The 18475-nt window shown below is 38.1% G+C and overlaps 3 protein-coding genes across 3 annotated transcripts; 2 read left to right on the top strand and 1 right to left on the bottom strand.

The window, feature by feature from the left end:
• Window positions 1–269: 269 nt before the first annotated feature.
• LOC140872822 (pentatricopeptide repeat-containing protein At4g30700) lies at window positions 270–2973 on the top strand. Its single transcript, XM_073275719.1, has one exon. The coding sequence runs from the start codon at window positions 432–434 to the stop codon at window positions 2799–2801; it is 2370 nt and encodes a 789-aa protein (XP_073131820.1). The 5' UTR covers window positions 270–431; the 3' UTR covers window positions 2802–2973.
• Window positions 2974–3474: 501 nt separating this feature from the next.
• LOC140872823 (pentatricopeptide repeat-containing protein At4g19220, mitochondrial) lies at window positions 3475–6497 on the bottom strand. The gene has a single exon (XM_073275720.1). The coding sequence runs from the start codon at window positions 6455–6457 to the stop codon at window positions 3578–3580; it is 2880 nt and encodes a 959-aa protein (XP_073131821.1). The 5' UTR covers window positions 6458–6497; the 3' UTR covers window positions 3475–3577.
• An 844-nt stretch (window positions 6498–7341) lies between these two features.
• On the top strand, window positions 7342–8602 carry LOC140872813 (probable receptor-like protein kinase At1g49730). The gene is made up of 2 exons (XM_073275703.1): window positions 7342–7789; window positions 7883–8602. The coding sequence occupies exons 1-2, from the start codon at window positions 7342–7344 to the stop codon at window positions 8545–8547; spliced, it is 1113 nt and encodes a 370-aa protein (XP_073131804.1). The 3' UTR covers window positions 8548–8602.
• The last annotated feature ends 9873 nt before the right edge of the window (window positions 8603–18475 follow it).

Here is an 18475-nt window from a genome sequence, read left to right as displayed (position 1 = left end):
AGTTATTGATTAATTTTTTAATACATAGGTTATTGATTGTGATCAACAAATTATTTAGTTATTTTTTGATTTAGTAAAATAGGTTTTAAAAGTTAAAATGATTTTTTTTGAATTAAAAAATATTTTTGTACGTGAAAGATATAGGTTACTAAAAATTGATTAATTATATAATACAGTATAATATGCATTATAAATAATATAATTTTTTTTAATGATAAAGTATTAATTTACCGGGAAATTTTGTACTTAGGCTTGTGGTGTTTGTCGATTTCCCAGAGAAGATGGCTGCAAATATATCAAGATTCGACTTTGGTCTGAACAAGCCGATCTCTATTCATCAATGGCAGCCGATTCAAAGCTTCATTGGCCTCCGATAAAGATCAAATCTTTTGGAACCCCTTCGCTATTCAGAGGTTGGAGTGTAACTGTAAATGCATTTTACCCGAGCCATAGCAGCTACAAGGGACAGAAACTTTTTCTTCAGTTTACTTAAACAGACAACGAAGCTCTCACAGCTCAATGAGGCCCACGCCCAAATCATTCGCAGCAATTTTTCCAATGATCAAACCATTATCACAAAACTCACTCAGAAGCTCCTTGACCTCAATGCAACAGCGCAGGCGAAGCTTCTCTTTGCGAGCATCGATTCACCCGACCTTTTCCTCTACAATGTTCTCATTAAAGGTCTTAGAGAGAGCCCTTATGAATCGCTGTGTCTTTACAGAAGTCTATGCCGGAAGTTCCCATTGAAACCTGATAATTTTACGTATTCGTTCATTATAGCGGCTTTCTCGGGTTTTCCTTCCATTGCGTGTGAAAAAGTTGGAGTTTTACTTCATGGGCTTGCGGTTGTCTCTGGTTATGGCTCAGATTTGTTTGTGGGATCGGCTTTGGTGGATATGTATTCTAGTTTTCCGAGGATGGAGAAGGCGTATAAGGTGTTTGATGGGATTCCGGAGCCAGATACGGTTCTTTGGAATACGATGATTTCTGGGTTGGTTAAAAATTGTTGTTTTTACGAGTCGCTCCATGTTTTTCAGGCTATGACTGGAAGGACTACGCATTTTGACTCGACTACATTGGCTGTGGTGATGTCTGGTGTGGCTGAGTTGCAGGAGATCCGAACTGGAATGATGGTTCAGGCTTTGGCTATGAAGGTCGGCTGCCATTTTCATGATCATGTGATTAATGGTTTGATATCTTTGTACGCAAAATGTGGGGATATTTTGACTGCTAAATTGTTGTATGGGTTAATAGAGAAGCCAGATTTAATTGTATATAATACCATGATCTCTGGATTTAATTGTAATAATGAAATTGAGTTGTCAGTTCAGCTGTTCAAGGAACTGGTTTCTTCAAGGCACAAAGTAAGCTCAAGTTCAGTGGTTGGTTTAATCCCCGTGTTCTATCCATTTGGTCATTTGGAACTTAATCGCTCAATTCATGGCTTTTGTGAAAAGTCTGGCTTTGTATCTAGTTCTTCTGTCTCAACTGCATTGACAACCGTTTATAGTCGGCTCAACGAGATAGAATTTGCGAGACAGCTATTTGATGAGTCACCAGAAAAAACTTTGGCATCTTGGAACGCCATGATATCCGGATATGCCCAAAACGGGGAGACAGAAATGGCGATTTCTCTATTCCATGAAATGCAGAAGCTGGATATTCATCCAAATCATGTAACAGTTACAAGTATTCTGTCTGCGTGTGCTCAGCTTGGAGCTCTAAGTCTTGGAAAATGGGTTCATGATTTGATTAAAAGAGAGTACCTTGAATCCAACATCTATGTTTCAACCGCTTTGATTGACATGTACATGAAATGCGGGAGTATTGAGGAGGCTAGAAGATTATTTGATAACATGGGGGATGATAAAAATGCAGTGACTTATAATTCCATGATTTCTGGATATGGCCTTCATGGACATGGGCACGAGGCGCTAAAACTATATGAAAAAATGCTACTTTCCGGGATTTTACCCACAAGAGTTACTTTCCTTTCTATCTTGTATGCTTGTAGTCATGCTGGCTTGGTGGAGAAAGGTGAAGAAATATTTCGTTCAATGATTTATGACCATGGACTTAAACCTAATTCCGAGCACTATGCATGCATGGTTGATATTCTTGGCCGAGCTGGAAAACTGGAAGATGCCTTGGTATTAATAAACAGGATGCCAATTGAGCCTGGTCCTGCGGAATGGGGTGCATTGCTTGGCGCTTGTATGATTCACAAGGATGCCAACTTAGCTCGCTTGGCCTCTGATAAATTATTTGAATTGGATCCCAACAATGTAGGATATCATGTTCTACTCTCAAATATATATTCGACGAATCACGATTACTCCCAGGCTGCTTCACTTCGTCAAATAGTGAAGAAAAGAAATCTTTCAAAGATGCCTGGCTGCACTTTAATTGAGGTCAGGGGGCAGCCACATGTCTTTACATCCAGTGACCAGTCCCACCCAGAAGCAAAAGTTATATACTCGATGCTTGAAAATTTAATGGAAAAAATGAAAAATGCTGGATATCAAATGGAGACTGTTACAGCTCTGCACGATGTGGAGGAAGAAGAAAAGGAGCTAATGGTGAAAGTTCACAGTGAAAAATTGGCCATTGCTTTTGGGCTTATAGTGTCAGATGAAGGGGCAGAAATAAGGATTATCAAGAACCTAAGGGTTTGTTTGGACTGCCACAATTTTACAAAATTCGTATCCTTGATTACTAAGAGATTAATCATCGTGAGAGACGCTAATAGGTTTCATCATTTTAGAAATGGATCCTGTTCTTGTGGAGATTATTGGTGAAACAAACTTGCTCCTCAACGGCAGCGGAAGTTCGAAAAATAGTCGTCTCTGGTTGCGTTTATGTGCTTGTTCGATGGCAATGTTATGAAATGTCATCTGGATTGAATCAACAAGGCTCTACTGCAATACCTTTGGAGAAGATACTTTCATGGAAAATTAGCTTTTTGGCGCCTTTAGGAATTAATTTTGTAATGGCTACTAAAAGATCAAATGGTTACTATTTCCATCAATAGATGCAAGCAAAAGCGATATAAGTATCTGTTTTAACTTTAAACAAAATTTCTGTTTATTAAAATCTCATCATAAATCATAAATTCAACACAAAATCTTACGATATAATAACAAAATCTCATTATGTAATTAAAGTAAATATCGATGTACGATATATTTGTTATATCGTTAGCATTATTCTCTTGAATTTCAAGGAATGGAGTCTCTGGTCAAAATGGACGTTTTGGCCAACCTAGGTTTCTATTTTGTGTTCTTAAAAAATAATTGGGGAATGATAAGTGCAAAAGATAGATATGTGCTTAGAAAGTGAGGTAGAAGTGGTTTGTTTTTCTTCCCAAAATACACTCCAACATATTTTGGGGTTCTATTTGATGTCATCGGCTGAGCAGCCTATTCATTCAAGCACAAAGCCGAGTTCAACTGTACAATAAATTTCAATTTTAACTTTTTGAAGGATATGTATAGCGATGGTCGATGTTAGTAGCAAATCAGTGCAGATGCTATAATCCAAGATCCAGAAGTTGAATAATGGCAAGAGTCATATCTTACCTTAAACCAACATCAATCACACTATAACCAGCTGATTTCTTCAGCTGTTTATCATGAATTAAGGTCCTCAACTCCACAGCTTCCTCCCATCTTCCAGCAGCAACATACATATTACACAACGCTACATAATAACTAACGTTTTCAGGTTCTAAAGCGAAGAGAATGTGTGCAACTTCTCTTCCCATGTCAACATCTCCATGATAGCTGCAGCTACTCAGCAGGGCTCCCCATATGCCTGGTTGGGGACTTTTCAATGGTAGATTCTTGATAAAATCATAAGCTTCACTGAGTTTTCCAGCACGACCCAACATATCAACCATACATACATAATGTTCGGTTTCAGGTTGGATTCGGTATTTGCTGAACATATGGTCATAATACATGCATCCCTCATCAACCAGCCCTGAATGGCTGCAAGCTGAAAGAAGGCTGGTAAATGTGCTACTTGAGGGATGAATCCCACTTCTGATCATTTCTTGGAACGTATCAATTGCTTTTTTACCAAAATTATGGAATCCGTAGGCTGATATCAAAGAATTCCAGGTGGGAATTGACCTCTTTGGTGACCTTATGAACACTTTTTCAGCGATGTCCAACCTGCCACAATTGCTGTACATGTCCAAAAGAGCGGAGGATACGAAAGGATTTTTGTGAAAACCGAACCTGAAAACATGCCCATGGATCTGTTTTCCATGTGTCATGACTCCAAGCTGGGTACAAGCTGAAAGAACAGTCGAAATGGTAATTTCGTTTGGCTCAAAATCAAGGGAACGGAACAATTCCAGTGCTCTCTTAGCATCCTCGTTTTGAGACAGAGCAGATATCACACAGTTCCACGAGCATAAATTATGATCATGGCTAAGGTTGAATGCTAATCTTGCACTCTCAGTATCTCCTACTCTGCCATACATTGTAACCAGTGAATTTTGCACTTGCACATCATAGCCAGCCGGAGTTTTAAGAGAAAGACCATGAATTAACTTACCTTCGAAACTCGATCCAAGATTCCCACAAGCTGATATAACATTTGTAAGGGTCGTCGAGTTATATAGTGCAACGGATGTCTTCCTCATCAAGTTGAACGAGTCTAAAGCTTCCTGAAAATAGCCATTTTGTGTGCATCCAGCAATTACAGTGTTCCAACTGGTAACGTCACATTTAACCAAGATTCCACCTAATAATGCAAAAGTAGCCACCAAATCTCCACAGATAATGTACATATGCATGAGGGAATTCACAGCAAAACTATGGTTTGAAAAACCTAATTTGACATGCCAAACGTGAATAGATCTACCAAATTGAAGTGACTCTGGAAAGTCACAAGATGCAATAGCTGCCAATAGAGTTGGCAACGTACATTTTGAACAACAAACCAACATTTTCTTGAATAAGGTTTGCGCTTCATAAGATTGCCCATTTAGAGCATACCCAAATATCATTGTATTCCATGCAACCAAGTCTTTTTGTGGCATCTTCATGAATAGATACTCGGCCTCTATGACATTATTGTTCTTGGAATACATGTTAATGAGACTGTTGATCACTGAAGATTCCGATACCATCTCTCTCCTAATCGTGAAGGCATGAGCAGCTTTCCCTTCTCGCAGTAGCAAGAGTTCAGCACAGAATGGGATTATGGTAACCATTGTTGCAATATCAGGTTGAGTTGATCCAACAAACTGCATAACATGTAGAAAATTAAACGCTTCTGCAACTTCTCCATTAAGAAGAAGTCCCTTGATCATGGCATTCCAAGAAACTACATTCTTGATCACCATTCCTTTAAAAACATATATTGCAGCACAAATATCACAAAATTGAAAATAGAACGAAATAAGAGAGTTAGCAACTGAGATGTGGTTGCTTTCCGCAAAACCGGCTTTGATTCCCAGCCCATGAATTGTAAGGCCAACATCAAACTCTCGCAAACAAGTACATGCTGCCATGGAACAAGATATACTCACGGAATCAACTTCATTTTTATTGGCAGTCATGTGTCTAAAATACCGAAGGGCCTCATCAGGACAGTTATTACGAAGAAAACCACTGATAATTGTATTCCAAGTCACCGTGTCTTTACATTCTATCCCTGCAAAGATACACTCTGATGACTCTAAGTCACCACATTTTGCATACATATCAATCAAAGCATTGCTAAAAACTAAATCTTTAAGAATTCCTGTTTTGACACTCAACCCATGAACAATTTGGCCATTTATAGAACTCCTCAAATTCGAAAGAACGGTCATCACCACAACAAGAGTCGTGATATCATATTCATACCCCTCACCAACCATTTTCTTGAAAAAATCCACCGCCGTCTCAAAGCACTTATTCTCTAAGCATGCAGTTATCATCGCATTCCAGAAAACCACATCTTTATCATGAATTTCACCAAATAAACCCAACGAAGAGCGGAAATCCTGAGCTCTTGAATAAGCTGTTAGAACAGAAGTTGCGAAAGGCAAATCAGCAAGAGCTCCTTGTTTCAAAGCCAATGCATGCACCAATGCGGCGTTGACAGCACTCGGATCCATGGTAACAATTTGAACAATCTTGAAAACATCCCGCAAGAGTGGATAGTCAGACTTTTTCGGTCTTCTATTAGACATTTTGTCGAGTAATTGGGATGCGCCATACAGCGTCGTACAACTACTCCAAGCAACAGGAGACGATGTTTCCACTGGTGAAACCACATGGTAGCCAATTTCTTGAGGAAGGGCGCACGAAGAATACTGTGAAAAACGGATAAATCGGAAGAATACAGTGGAAAGTTTTTGAAACTGGGTAAATGATGACTTTTTCAAGCAAACGGTGGCAAATGATTCGGTGCGAACTAATCTCGTAAATTTGGTCTGAAATTTGCGACCAACCATCGCATGTTGGCTAATTTGCCAACCTAACACACAAACTAGAAACAAAATATGCTCATTTTCACCGTGTTAAATAGCAAAACAACCCCCATCAAATTTTCCAGTATTGCAATTTGCATCCATTTATTTTTAAAATTTTCACTTTTTCGTTATTACCTAATTTTGTTACCTAGTTAAATTTGGGGTGGGTGCCAAATTACCATCTCTACCTCTTGGAAGTTTCATTATTCTTCACCAGTAAAGTTAACGTGACATATATCAACATCACTTAAGATAAAAGTGGGCATCAAGAATCAACACGATCGACGACTCACTTGAAAAGACATCTTCATATCATTAATAAAAGACACAATTAAGACCCTTAAGTGCAAGTTTATTATCATGCATACGACACTATATTCAATTACAAGTCCCCCCCCCCCCCTCCCCCCCAATGAAAAATCCAAATTCATGAATCTTGATTTTGTTATTCTTGATAAGTGACACATTGCCAATATATATTAAGAATAATAACTATCCTTCAAACAAAATAATAATAATAAAATGCAAAAATATGCCACAGGTAAACGTCGATTTGTTGTTCGATTAAGGATGAAAGTCAAGTCCTCTTTTCCTCAATCTCTTGCAATATATATACATTGACTTCATTTCTAAATGACTCGTGTTTCGTAGATTCTATATAATTGTACTTATATGCAATGTTCTTTACTATTTATAATCTGATCAGTAATTTACGTAAAATTATCTCTGTATAACAACCATCATTTCCAAAAGCACCTTGATATTAGTTGGTCCTATGTAATACAATTAATTTTGTACATTTTATATATTGAAGGCATAATATGGAAAGAATGAAGGGCTAGTACGAGCGCCACAGAGAAGCAAGCATGTGGTTTCATGGTTTCTCTAGAAGAAGCTATTTGATCGCTGGTGCAATAATACTGGTCATCGTTTTCACCATCATAATTTTAAGAAAATGGGTTGTCTATTTAGAGTCTGGAGATGATGATAAATCTTCAAACGAGGTGTTGGATCAAAGCGATGATCACAAGTACTGTAAAGAGTTCACACCACAAATCATCAAAAACTATTCGATCAGGACATATTCGCTAGAGGAACTAAAGGTGGCCACCAGTGATTTCCGGATTCGGGTGGGGGTCGGAGCGACTTCTTATGTGTACCTGGCAGAGCTTGGAGATGGGAGATTTGGTGCAGTGAAAAGGGTAATGGAGGAGAGGGGTGGCAGCCAGAAGATGTTCTTGGATGAAGTCTCGGTTTTGCTTAGGATTTCTCACCCGAATTTGGTGTGCCTTATGGGATTTTGCTTGGAGAAAGGTACGTGTTTTTGTATGTTCATTTCTTAGTCGGTCGCTATTTTTTGGTGCCCACTGAGTAAATATCGACTAAACCTTGTGAATAATTCAACAGGGGAGCAACTTCTATTGCTGGAATACGTCCCAAGAAACAGCCTATTCGACCGAATGCATACCCACCAAGGCCAATCTGGGAGCATCCTAAGCTGGTCCGATCGCCTCAGCATCGCCCTCGACATCGCCTACGCCCTCGACTATCTCCACTCCGTCGCCGATCCCCCTGTCATCCACAGAGACATCAAGTCGTCCAACGTCCTGCTGATCGACGACAGCCACGCCAAACTAGCGGATTTCGGGCTCTGCAAGCTCGGCAACGACCCACAAGCCGCCCACACACCCATCGCGGTAAAGGGTTCACTCGGCTATGTCGACACAAACTATCTAAATACCGGAATCGTGTCGCCCAAGAGCGATGTTTACAGCTTCGGGGTCTTACTTCTCGAGCTGATCACGGGGTTGAGATCGTTGCAGGGCTCGTTTACATTGGCTGAGTGGACGCAGGAATGTCGGAAGAATTGTGATGATGTAGAAATGTTAGTAAAAATGTTGGATCCCAAACTTAAAGGCAATGTGAATGTGGAGCAGTTGCGGGCTTTGGTGCAAGTGGCGAATCTTGCTCTGGCTTCGAACTCGGAAACCAGGCCGGATATGGCGCATGTTGCTTACAGGATTTCGACGTGTATTGGGATTAAGGATCAAGCTGGGGAGTTGCCAGTTTAGGATTTTCAGTTAAAAGATTTTGTGGTGTATATAATAATTGATGTATTATATGTTAATAGAGATCATATATGGCGATTGGCGAAGCTCAGATGAACCATTTTGTGGTGTATATAAATGAAGATGTCTCTTCGGAAAATTTCATGCTAATACTCAAATATTCATTTGGTCATATTCATTTTCAGATGCAATGCCTTTTGTAAGGGAACGGGGGTTGCACATAAATAGTTTGATGTGTTGTCATAAGGTGTTGACAAGACCTACAATAACACCTTGAGTAATTTGCAGCGGAATATAATTTAAACGTGAATAAAGTAAACAAACAACCAAATAAATAGACTCAAATGAATTAAGCAAGAGTATAAAATACTCTTGCAGCGCCTCAGGGCAAAACTTCACTAAAAAACTTTCAAAGAGTTTTACAAACCCTAAAACTAGTGATTATTGTAAAAGTCAATTTCTCAAAACAAGTGAGAAAATAAATAGTAAAAGTTCTCCTAAAATTCTATATGAAATAGAATAACAAAAACGAAGTAAGGAGAAAAATGTTGAAGCCAAAATCCCACGAGCAGCACTCTTCTTGATTACCAACTTCAAGTGTCCTACACGGCTTCAAGTTGTCACGGCCTCAACTAAGCTTCAGAGAGATCTTCAGCTTTCTCACAATATATGTACTTCGGTTCTCATCGTTTTTTCTCTTTCTCAGTATATCTTCCTTGTGCACGCCTATCTCAATAAATAGACCAAGAATCCTTCTTCAATATGTTTCTTTGTAGGCGTAGGATTCCTTTGATTTGATCATATCAAATCTACACAAATAGAAAGATATATATTAGATATGTTATGATAAATATTCTAATCAGCTTATCAATATCGCAAATAGGAAATAAATCACTTAAATAAAGATAACTTTATGTCCAAGAAAGGCAAAAGATATTTAATAAAAAAAGTTAGAATTAGGAAATTTTAAGGAATAAAATATTCCTTTCAATCTCTCCCTTTTTGCTTTTCTGGACAAAACACATTTATTTCAAAAAAAAAATCAACGAAACTCCCCCTTAATCAAAACTCCCCCTGAATAGATTCTCCTCCTAAGTATAAGCAGAGGTATTATCACGAGATGTTGGCAACATCTAGGTACGACACTTCAAATCAGAAAACATAAGTGCAAGGAGAAACAAAAACAAGAATTCATATCAAAGTGGACATCACAAAAGAACAGTTTTGATTAGGATAAGAGCAAAAACACACAAAATAGAGCAAAAACACACAAAACACAAAACCTAAGAAAAAATTTAAACTATACTAGCAAAACCAAAATAAACAAACTAGAATTGATTGCTCTCAGATGAACCATCAGCATCTTCTTCGGCTTCACTTCCTGCTTCACTTCCTTCTCCCCCTTTTTTTCAGAAGGGCTAGCTCCATGACCGCTTATTTCGGTATTAAAAATAATTACTGGCAAGCGTACCAGGTCAAGTAATAGTAAAGTGGACAATGAGTCCAAGTATCGATCTCACAGGGACTGTAGTCAATTCTCAAAAATTAATTGTTTAGCTTAATCTAGACAGAATAATAAAACAAGTGCTAAGAATTAACTAAAATTGAATTACTAAAATAAAATAAGAATTAAACTAGAAGAAGAATAAATTCAATTAAACAGAGACAACCAAGACACACGCAGGTACCAAACAAATCATGCAAACCAGTGGCAATTCCAGAATCCAGATTTAATCTTAAATCACGGCGAATTATCCTATCTTGTTTAGCAGTCTATTTCTAGAACATGTTAAACCTATTCAAGTTATGACGGATTAATTTTCATAATTCTAATCAAACATGAATGCATTCAATATTTGTGATAATTCAGTTTTTACCTAAAACCGCATACTGAAACCGAATACTATTTCTAGTCGGTTTAACCATATGTCAATTATTGGAGTGATCGAAATCAATTCCTAACCTTTCGACTCGGAATTAATTAACAAGCAAGTAAATAATTGATCAGGTTATTCACAAGACAAAATTTAAATCCAACAATCAATAATATTAACAAAAATCCAAAAATCCTAAATAAACATCCAAATATTCAACATAAAACTGTATGGCCCAATCTCGCGGTCTTGGTTGAAGAAAAACTACTCAAATAACGAAAATAATATTCAACAAAAGTTTAATAATCTAAAGAAGAAAGGAAGAAAAACTCGAATGGAGCGTTCTTTAATCTCCAAGCCTCCTAGCCGCCGTCTATCTGATGCGATTTCAACCCCCTTTCACGTATGACAATCTCCTATTTATATGTCTTTGAAAGCCCACGAAATAAAGCCCGAAAACTTGAAAGTTTTAATTTCCGAAAATTCTATTTTTTTTTTATTCTGCGACATGCACGGACCCTCGATAAGAGTCCGTGTCTAGGTCCGTGCATTAAACTGAAAACGCCGAATTTTTTTACGAGGATGCACGGACCCTTATCCGGACCCATGCATGGGGTCCGTGCATACATCCTTGCCTGCGCGCAGTTTTCTTGAAAAATTCATTACTTCAGTTCTAGCCATCGGATCGAGCTGAAATTTGGACAGCAGCTTCAAAACATCTGAAACTTCATTTTGAACAATAAAGATTGGATTTGGAGCTCTATAAAATTAAATTTGAATTTTTGACCAAGGCTGCTCCGTAATTAATGCTTCACAAATCTATTTTCCTACAAAATTAACACCCGAGGAGTGAAATACACACACATATACTAAAACACATAAAAGCACATAAAACAATATAAATGCACACAAAATAAACATAAAAAAAATCATGAACTAATGCATACAAAATGTACTTATCAACACCCCCATACTTAAATCTTGCTCGCCCTCGAGCAAGACATGCAAAAACAATATGCAAACAAAAACATAAGTAAGGATGATTCATAAATGTGCACAGCCTCCGAAAAGTTCAATCACAAAACCAAAAACACAGACATGCTCTCAACTTTTCATAATACGCTTTCGGTTTAACATGAACATGTGTGTGTGAAATGTCATTCCGGTTTCATGCAACTTAGATCGAATTCGTCTCAAATCTGTTTAGGGACCTATGACAAATCAGTGCAAGTATCACAATCTAGTTCCCATTCCTTCCAACGACCTCTAGACTAAACCCACCTCCCTTGAGATAATGTATTACACACCTTCGAATTTTGCACTCGGTATTGCTTTAGCCCCAATAATTACCTGCTGACTTAGCTATAACTTGATAGGATACGAAAAATCATTCTATTTTTTCTTTCTAATCCCCTCGTCTATAGCCCGGATGGAGCATCAATCCCATTTAACCCGCATACTTAGCCTTAAATTTATTTTTTTATAGGATTTTAATCCTTTCAAGGCCCGGATGAAATTGAATAATTTTTTTTTCTAGGTGCGCCCAAGATCATAAGTGTCTTACTAGAGCCTCATCAAAATTCATAGAACACAATTAAGATCCACAAACCACCTATTGTCGTGCAATGGTCAAACAGACAGAAACTTCATCAAATATTTCGTTACAATTCACTGGTCTAATATTAGTGCTTAAAAATATTCACGGTTCAACCTACAGTTTCTCATGTCTAGTCAAGAGCAAAAATTTTCAAAAAACCATTTTTTTTTCAAATAAACTTCATCATCATTGGCTATTATGACTCATCCAACTCATGCAAGAAAACACAAACGAACAAAAACAAACAATATGAAAACAAACACGAAACATGACAGATGCAACACAAAAACATAGATAATAATGCAATAACTAATCTACCCCCCCCCCTCCTACTTATCCAAAGCATTGCCCTCAATGCTCCAGAACAATAAACACAATGCAAGACAAACAAAAACACAATGAAAACAAAAATAACACTCCCCTGGTTTTTGATTCATCCTCTTCCTTCTTGACAGTATCCGCTGGGACGGTATCTGCAGTCTAGATTTATCGGCGAGCACGGCAAACTGGCATGGGAAAAAAACAAAAATCAAATAAAAACAAAACAAAAACAAAATAAAAAGCAAAAACAAAAACACTGGGTTGCCTCCCAATCAGCACTAAATTTATAGTCTATAGCCCGACTATGCAGAAGCCACCATCAAAGAGCGGCTGCCGCCCATAGTAAGAATCATACGACTCTACGTATGGGTCTTGATTTCCTTCGCCCTCAAGCTTGGCGTGATATATACTTTGTAAGCTCGTCGGTCCAACAACACTTGGTCTGAAATTTTTCTTTTGGAAGGAGACTCCGAATCTAGGCTGAAGCTCATATAGGATGGAATATGCTGGAGGTGGCGTCAATGGCAAGAAAGAATCTTCTAACGGTGTACATGGAACGATCATTGACGAGGTAAAATATGTAGCCTTGTATGTTTCTTCCTCCTCCAAGTCCACTATTGGCTCTTCTTCACAAGAAAATTCCTCAAAAATTATTTCTTCATGCGCTGGCTCAGTTACTTCACTCTCTTGGCAGATTTCCAAATTTGGTTCTCTAAGAAGTGCAATCTGTTCATCCAAAAGACCCCAAGACTTGATACGGCTTTCTAAGAATTGATTTGTCTCTGTCTGTTGCCGCAAAAGATTCTCCAATTGAGCCACATGATCCTCAAAATACCCTACACACTCTTCTTGACGCTCCGGTGGTTGGTTCGAAAAAATTTTAGAATCGATAACTGGAGGATATTGGTGACTCCAACCCTGCAGTGAAGGATCATAATGCCAATGGTAGTCGAAATCTGCCATATCATTTAACAAGTGCATCGCACTGTTTTCATCTCTGCTGAACAAGTGACTGCCAGTGGCTAAAGCTCCATAATCTATCCAACGTCTTGTTAGCTCATCCAAACCACCATAAAAAATTTGAACTTGAGTGTAGTTCGAAAAATCATGACATCTAAACCTGTTAGCCAAATCATTGAATCTCCCCCAAGCAGCATAGAAGGGCTCCGAGTATTGTTGGCCAAACCTTGTGAACATCTGTCGATAATCCATCTCCAAGTACCTCACAAGTAAGAAAAAAAATAATTAATAATTAAAAAAAAAATGCAAGAAAAAAAATGTCTAGTCTCAAGCAAATAATCTATCCTAATATTAACTAAACAGTCCCCGGCAACGGCGCCAAAAACTTGACCGCTTATTTCAGTATTAAAAATAATTACTGGCAAGCGTACCAGGTCAAGTAATAGTAAAGTGGACAATGAGTCCAAGTATCGATCTCACAGGGACTGTAGTCAATTCTCAAGAATTAATTATTTAGCTTAATCTAGACAGAATAATAAAACAAGTGCTAAGAATTAACTAAAATTGAATTACTAAAATAAAATAAGAATTAAACTAGAAGAAGAATAAATTCAATTAAACAGAGACAACCAAGATACACGCAGGTACCAAACAAATCATGCAAACCAGTGGCAATTCCAGAATCCAGATTTAATCTTAAATCACGGCGAATTATCCTATCTTGTTTAGCAGTCTATTTCTAGAACATGTTAAACCTATTCAAGTTATGACGGATTAATTTTCATAATTCTAATCAAACATGAATGCATTCAATATTTGTGATAATTCAGTTTTTACCTAAAACCGCATACTGAAACCGAATACTATTTCTAGTCGATTTAACCATATGTCAATTATTGGAGTGATCGAAATCAATTCCTAACCTTTCGACTTGGAATTAATTAACAAGAAAGTAAATAATTGATCAGGTTATTCAAAAGACAGAATTTAAATCCAACAATAAATAATATTAACAAAAATCCAAAAATCCTAAATAAACATCCAAATATTCAACATAAAACTGTCTGGCCCAATCTCGCGGTCTTGGTTGAAGAAAAACTACTCAAATAACGAAAATAATATTCAACAAAAGTTTAATAATCTAAAGAAGAAAGGAAGAAAAACTCGAATGGAGCGTTCTTTAATCTCCAAGCCTCCTAGCCGCCGTCTATCTGATGCGATTTCAACCCCCTTTCACGTATGACAATCTCCTATTTATATGTCTTTGAAAGCCCACGAAATAAAGCCCGGAAACTTGAAAGTTTTAATTTCCGAAAATTCTATTTTTTTTTATTCTGCGACATGCACGGACCCTGGATAAGAGTCCGTGTCTAGGTCCGTGCATTAAACTGAAAACGCCGAATTTTTTACGAGGATGCACGGACCCTTATCCGGACCCATGCACGGGGTCCGTGCATACATCCTTGCCTGCGCGCAGTTTTCTTGAAAAATTCATTACTTCAGTTCTATCCATCGGATCGAGCTGAAATTTGGACAGCAGCTTCAAAACATTTGGAACTTCATTTTGAACAATAAAGATTGGATTTGGAGCTCTATAAAATTAAATTTGAATTTTTGACCAAGGATGCTCCGTAATTAATGCTTCACAAATCTATTTTCCTACAAAATTAACACCCGAGGAGTGAAATACACACACATATACTAAAACACATAAAAGCACATAAAACAATATAAATGCACACAAAATAAACATAAAAAAAATCATGAACTAATGCATACAAAATGTACTTATCACTCCACTTAATAGGGACTCATAGTGAGCCTTCATCCCTTCGTAATAGGTGAGATCGGCCTTCGCTTGGGTAATCTTTTGCTCAGCATGCAGCAGTTGAGCTTGAATAAAGGTAGGATCCATTTCTTGAGCAGCAGAAGGGGGTACAAAAATAGCAGTGGCAGAGGGGGTGTTGGCAACACCTGCGGAAACATCTGATTCAGACCAAGGAAGGTCTATTTTCCTATTTCCTTTTAGTAATGCAGGTGCGATCTTTAGCAACTCCCCAGGCTCAGTAAGTAGCTCATCATCATCCTTCTCAATCTCTTGAGACAGCAGCATAGAATAGATGAGTGGTGGATAAGGCAGCTTCAATGTAGGTTGAGCACAATCTGCAAAGGTCATGACTGTGTCAAAAACGAGTCGGCCAAAGTTGAATGCAATACCAGTTCCAATAACATACAAGACAGGAGCTTGATGCTTGGTAACCACAGTAGAATTCCCCGAAGGAGTCCAGGTCTTCACAACCGTCTTGTGTAGAACAGAGTACAAGGAAGTGAGCTTGGCAGCCTGCAACTTCTTAGGACGAGCTGGGAAAACAGTAACATGTCCTCCAGTGATGACCGATGTCATCTCATCCATGGTAGGCAGAGCAGCATCATCAGAGGCTGGAGTCTGGAGAAATCCATTTATAATAGCAGGACTGAAAGAGAAAATCTTCCCACGCACATACACTTTCCCATACTTCATGTACCTTGGATCCTTCACAGCTTCAGTGAGATTGCAGTAGAACTCTCGCACAAGTTCTCTGCAGTAAGGACCAACAGTAGTAACTGTAGAAAGTATATTCCTTACCTCAAAAAATTTGATCATGTTCTGAGCTCTATAGCTCTCCACATCAATGTTGTGTTCCTCCAGAAACTCTCGATCAGCATACTTGTCCCAGCAGTCAGCAATCTCCTTGGAATAAAAAGTAGATGAATAAGACGAGTTTACCCGGTATTCTTTACCCAAGGTGTTGTCCAAGGTGTCGGCAACACCTTCCTCAGCACCTTCTTCTTCTTCATCAGAGTCATCAGAAATTGACTCTTCTTCCAACTCTTTCTCAGCATCTGAACCTTCACTCGAATCAGAGCTGGAACTATCAGAAGGTTGTGTGCGGTTATCAGCAAATTCCTTGAGCATCTCCTCATCTAGTTCATCCTCGGATTCTTGAACAGGAGCTGCATCAGCAGGTTTTTTGCTTTTAGACTTCTTCATCTTAGCCATGAACTGGGCTATTGACATCTCCTCATCATCAGACAGAACAGGAGGAGCAGTAGATGATGGTTCCTCAACAGTAGGAATAGATGCAGATGCTTCCTTTTCTTTATCAGCAACAGGTGATGGTGTTTTTGACTCTGTGGAGTCCTTATCAGAAGAATCACTTGCTGATTTGCTTTCAGCGGCAAAAGGAACCGGAATAGCATCTCCAGATGGTTCCTGGGTACTCGATTTTCCCCTTTTTTGGCGTACTAGCTTGTAATCTTCGTCAGAGTTTTCATCTCCAGAAGTAAACTCAGTATCCACCAGAGATGGTCTTGATGGTTGACCCTTCCCACGGAATCTTTTCGAAGCAGTGTAATCTGGGTTGTATCCAGCTTGCCTCTTGGATCGGCGAGTCAAGGGTTTCGTGGGAAACACCTTGTTTAGCACGGACATATCAGGAAAATTTTCCACATCGATCTCATTGTCTGGCTCTCTTGGAGCGATGGAATCCAGGGGCACTGGTTCTTCAGCAACAGAAATTATGGCTTGCTCAACCACAGGGTGTGGTGATGTAGGTGTTGTGACACCTTCCACAGCATCTTCCGTATATCCCATCTCAGAACGAATATCATGTGAATCAAAACCCTTTCCTGCCATTAAAACTTCTGAGTGTGAAAGATAGAAGAAAATTTTAGGACAATTGAAAAACAGAGAGTACGAAGAATACACTGGTGTGAAACGAAGCAGGGAAATAATAAATTTCCTTAAACAGATAAGAACAAAAATATATAACACACCAGAGCTTTTCTTATTCTAACTCGGATTTTTAGTAGGCCCCAACGGTAACAAAATCCCCAATGGTAACTATTCGGAAAACGGTAACAAATTCGATTTAATTAAACAATAAATCTCTTTGATTTCCACCGATAATCTAGGCCCAAATATTTCACCAAATATTTCCAAATTTAACTCCTCATCAGAATATAATACCACTGAAACAAAATCCAATCCCATTCAAATTCAAAAATTTAGAGGATAGGGCAAAAATCAAAACTTTTGTTTGATCAGAATTCATAACCTTTCGGCCAAAGAAATTCACAAATCAAAATATGCATGTCCTAATTATGTCTAAAACAAAATGTGACATAAAAATAAAATGCAATTAAATGCGCAAATATATGTTGACAAGTGGGGTGTTATCCACGATGTTGGCAACATCTCCCAGCAACACTTCAGGATTCTAAAAAAATTTTGATATCAACTTTTATTATTTTTACAGAAGTGGTAGCCTGCACACTAAATGAACGATCTTCAAATGGACCCCTTTAGATAGCTTTTTCCATTTGCTTCTGATTTTCAATCAAATTTGATGATTGACTCAATTCAAGCTTAATCATTTTTGTTCTTTTGTTATTCTGATTTTGCAAAGTCACTTTTCATTTGGGACAAGATCATGGAATACACGAACGTCCCTCCACTACTTCGTGACTTAGTCAGAACTCTTCTTCGATTAATCCAAATTAAACTGTAAAATATTTTTCAAAGAATCCTGAGTGAAAACTAGTCAATGGTTACAAAGTATCCAACACATCACAAAACAGAATGAATGCATGAATGCAGTATGCCTAAGATCCTAAAAATGCACATGCATGAAAAGGTGTTGTCACAGGGTGTTGGAAACACTCCTGAAAACATCTATGTTCTGTTTATAATGCACACATAATGAGAGACTTCCTTAGACTGGAAAATCTCTCGAAATCCAAAGCTTTTGTGAATATATCAGCTAATTGGTTATTAGTTCCAACAAACTCAATTAAGATCATGCTTTTCTCGACCAAATCTCGAATGAAGTGATGTCTAATGTCAATGTGTTTGGTTCGAGAATGTTGTACTAGATTTTTGGATATATCAATGGCACTAGAATTATCACAGTACACAATAAGAGCATCACTCTTAACACCATAATCATTTAGCATTTGATTCATCCAAAGAAGTTGTGAGCAACAACTACCAACAGCAACAAACTCAGACTCGGCAGTAGACAATGAGACTTAGTTTTGTTTTTTACTATACCATGACACTAGGTTGTTCCCCAAGTAGAAACATCCTCCCGAAGTGCTCTTTCTTTCATCTAAATCCCCAGCCCAATCAGCATCACTA

Source organism: Henckelia pumila, unplaced genomic scaffold (genome assembly GCF_033568475.1).
Source record: "Henckelia pumila isolate YLH828 unplaced genomic scaffold, ASM3356847v2 CTG_477:::fragment_2:::debris, whole genome shotgun sequence".
In the NCBI taxonomy this organism is placed as follows: domain Eukaryota; kingdom Viridiplantae; phylum Streptophyta; class Magnoliopsida; order Lamiales; family Gesneriaceae; genus Henckelia; species Henckelia pumila.
The sequence above is the reverse complement of the archived record's forward strand: the minus strand, read 5'-3'. Positions and strand labels throughout refer to the sequence as shown.

Excerpts from the sequence above, each read along its gene's own strand:
- LOC140872822 (XM_073275719.1), top strand. The coding sequence starts at position 432 with ATGCATTTTACCCGAGCCATAGCAGCTACAAGGGACAGAAACTTTTTC.
- LOC140872823 (XM_073275720.1), bottom strand. The coding sequence starts at position 6,457 with ATGGTTGGTCGCAAATTTCAGACCAAATTTACGAGATTAGTTCGCACC.
- LOC140872813 (XM_073275703.1), top strand. The coding sequence starts at position 7,342 with ATGTGGTTTCATGGTTTCTCTAGAAGAAGCTATTTGATCGCTGGTGCA. Across the intron at positions 7,790-7,882 it reads GGGATTTTGCTTGGAGAAAG|GGGAGCAACTTCTATTGCTG; the intron begins GTACGTGTTTTT and ends ATAATTCAACAG.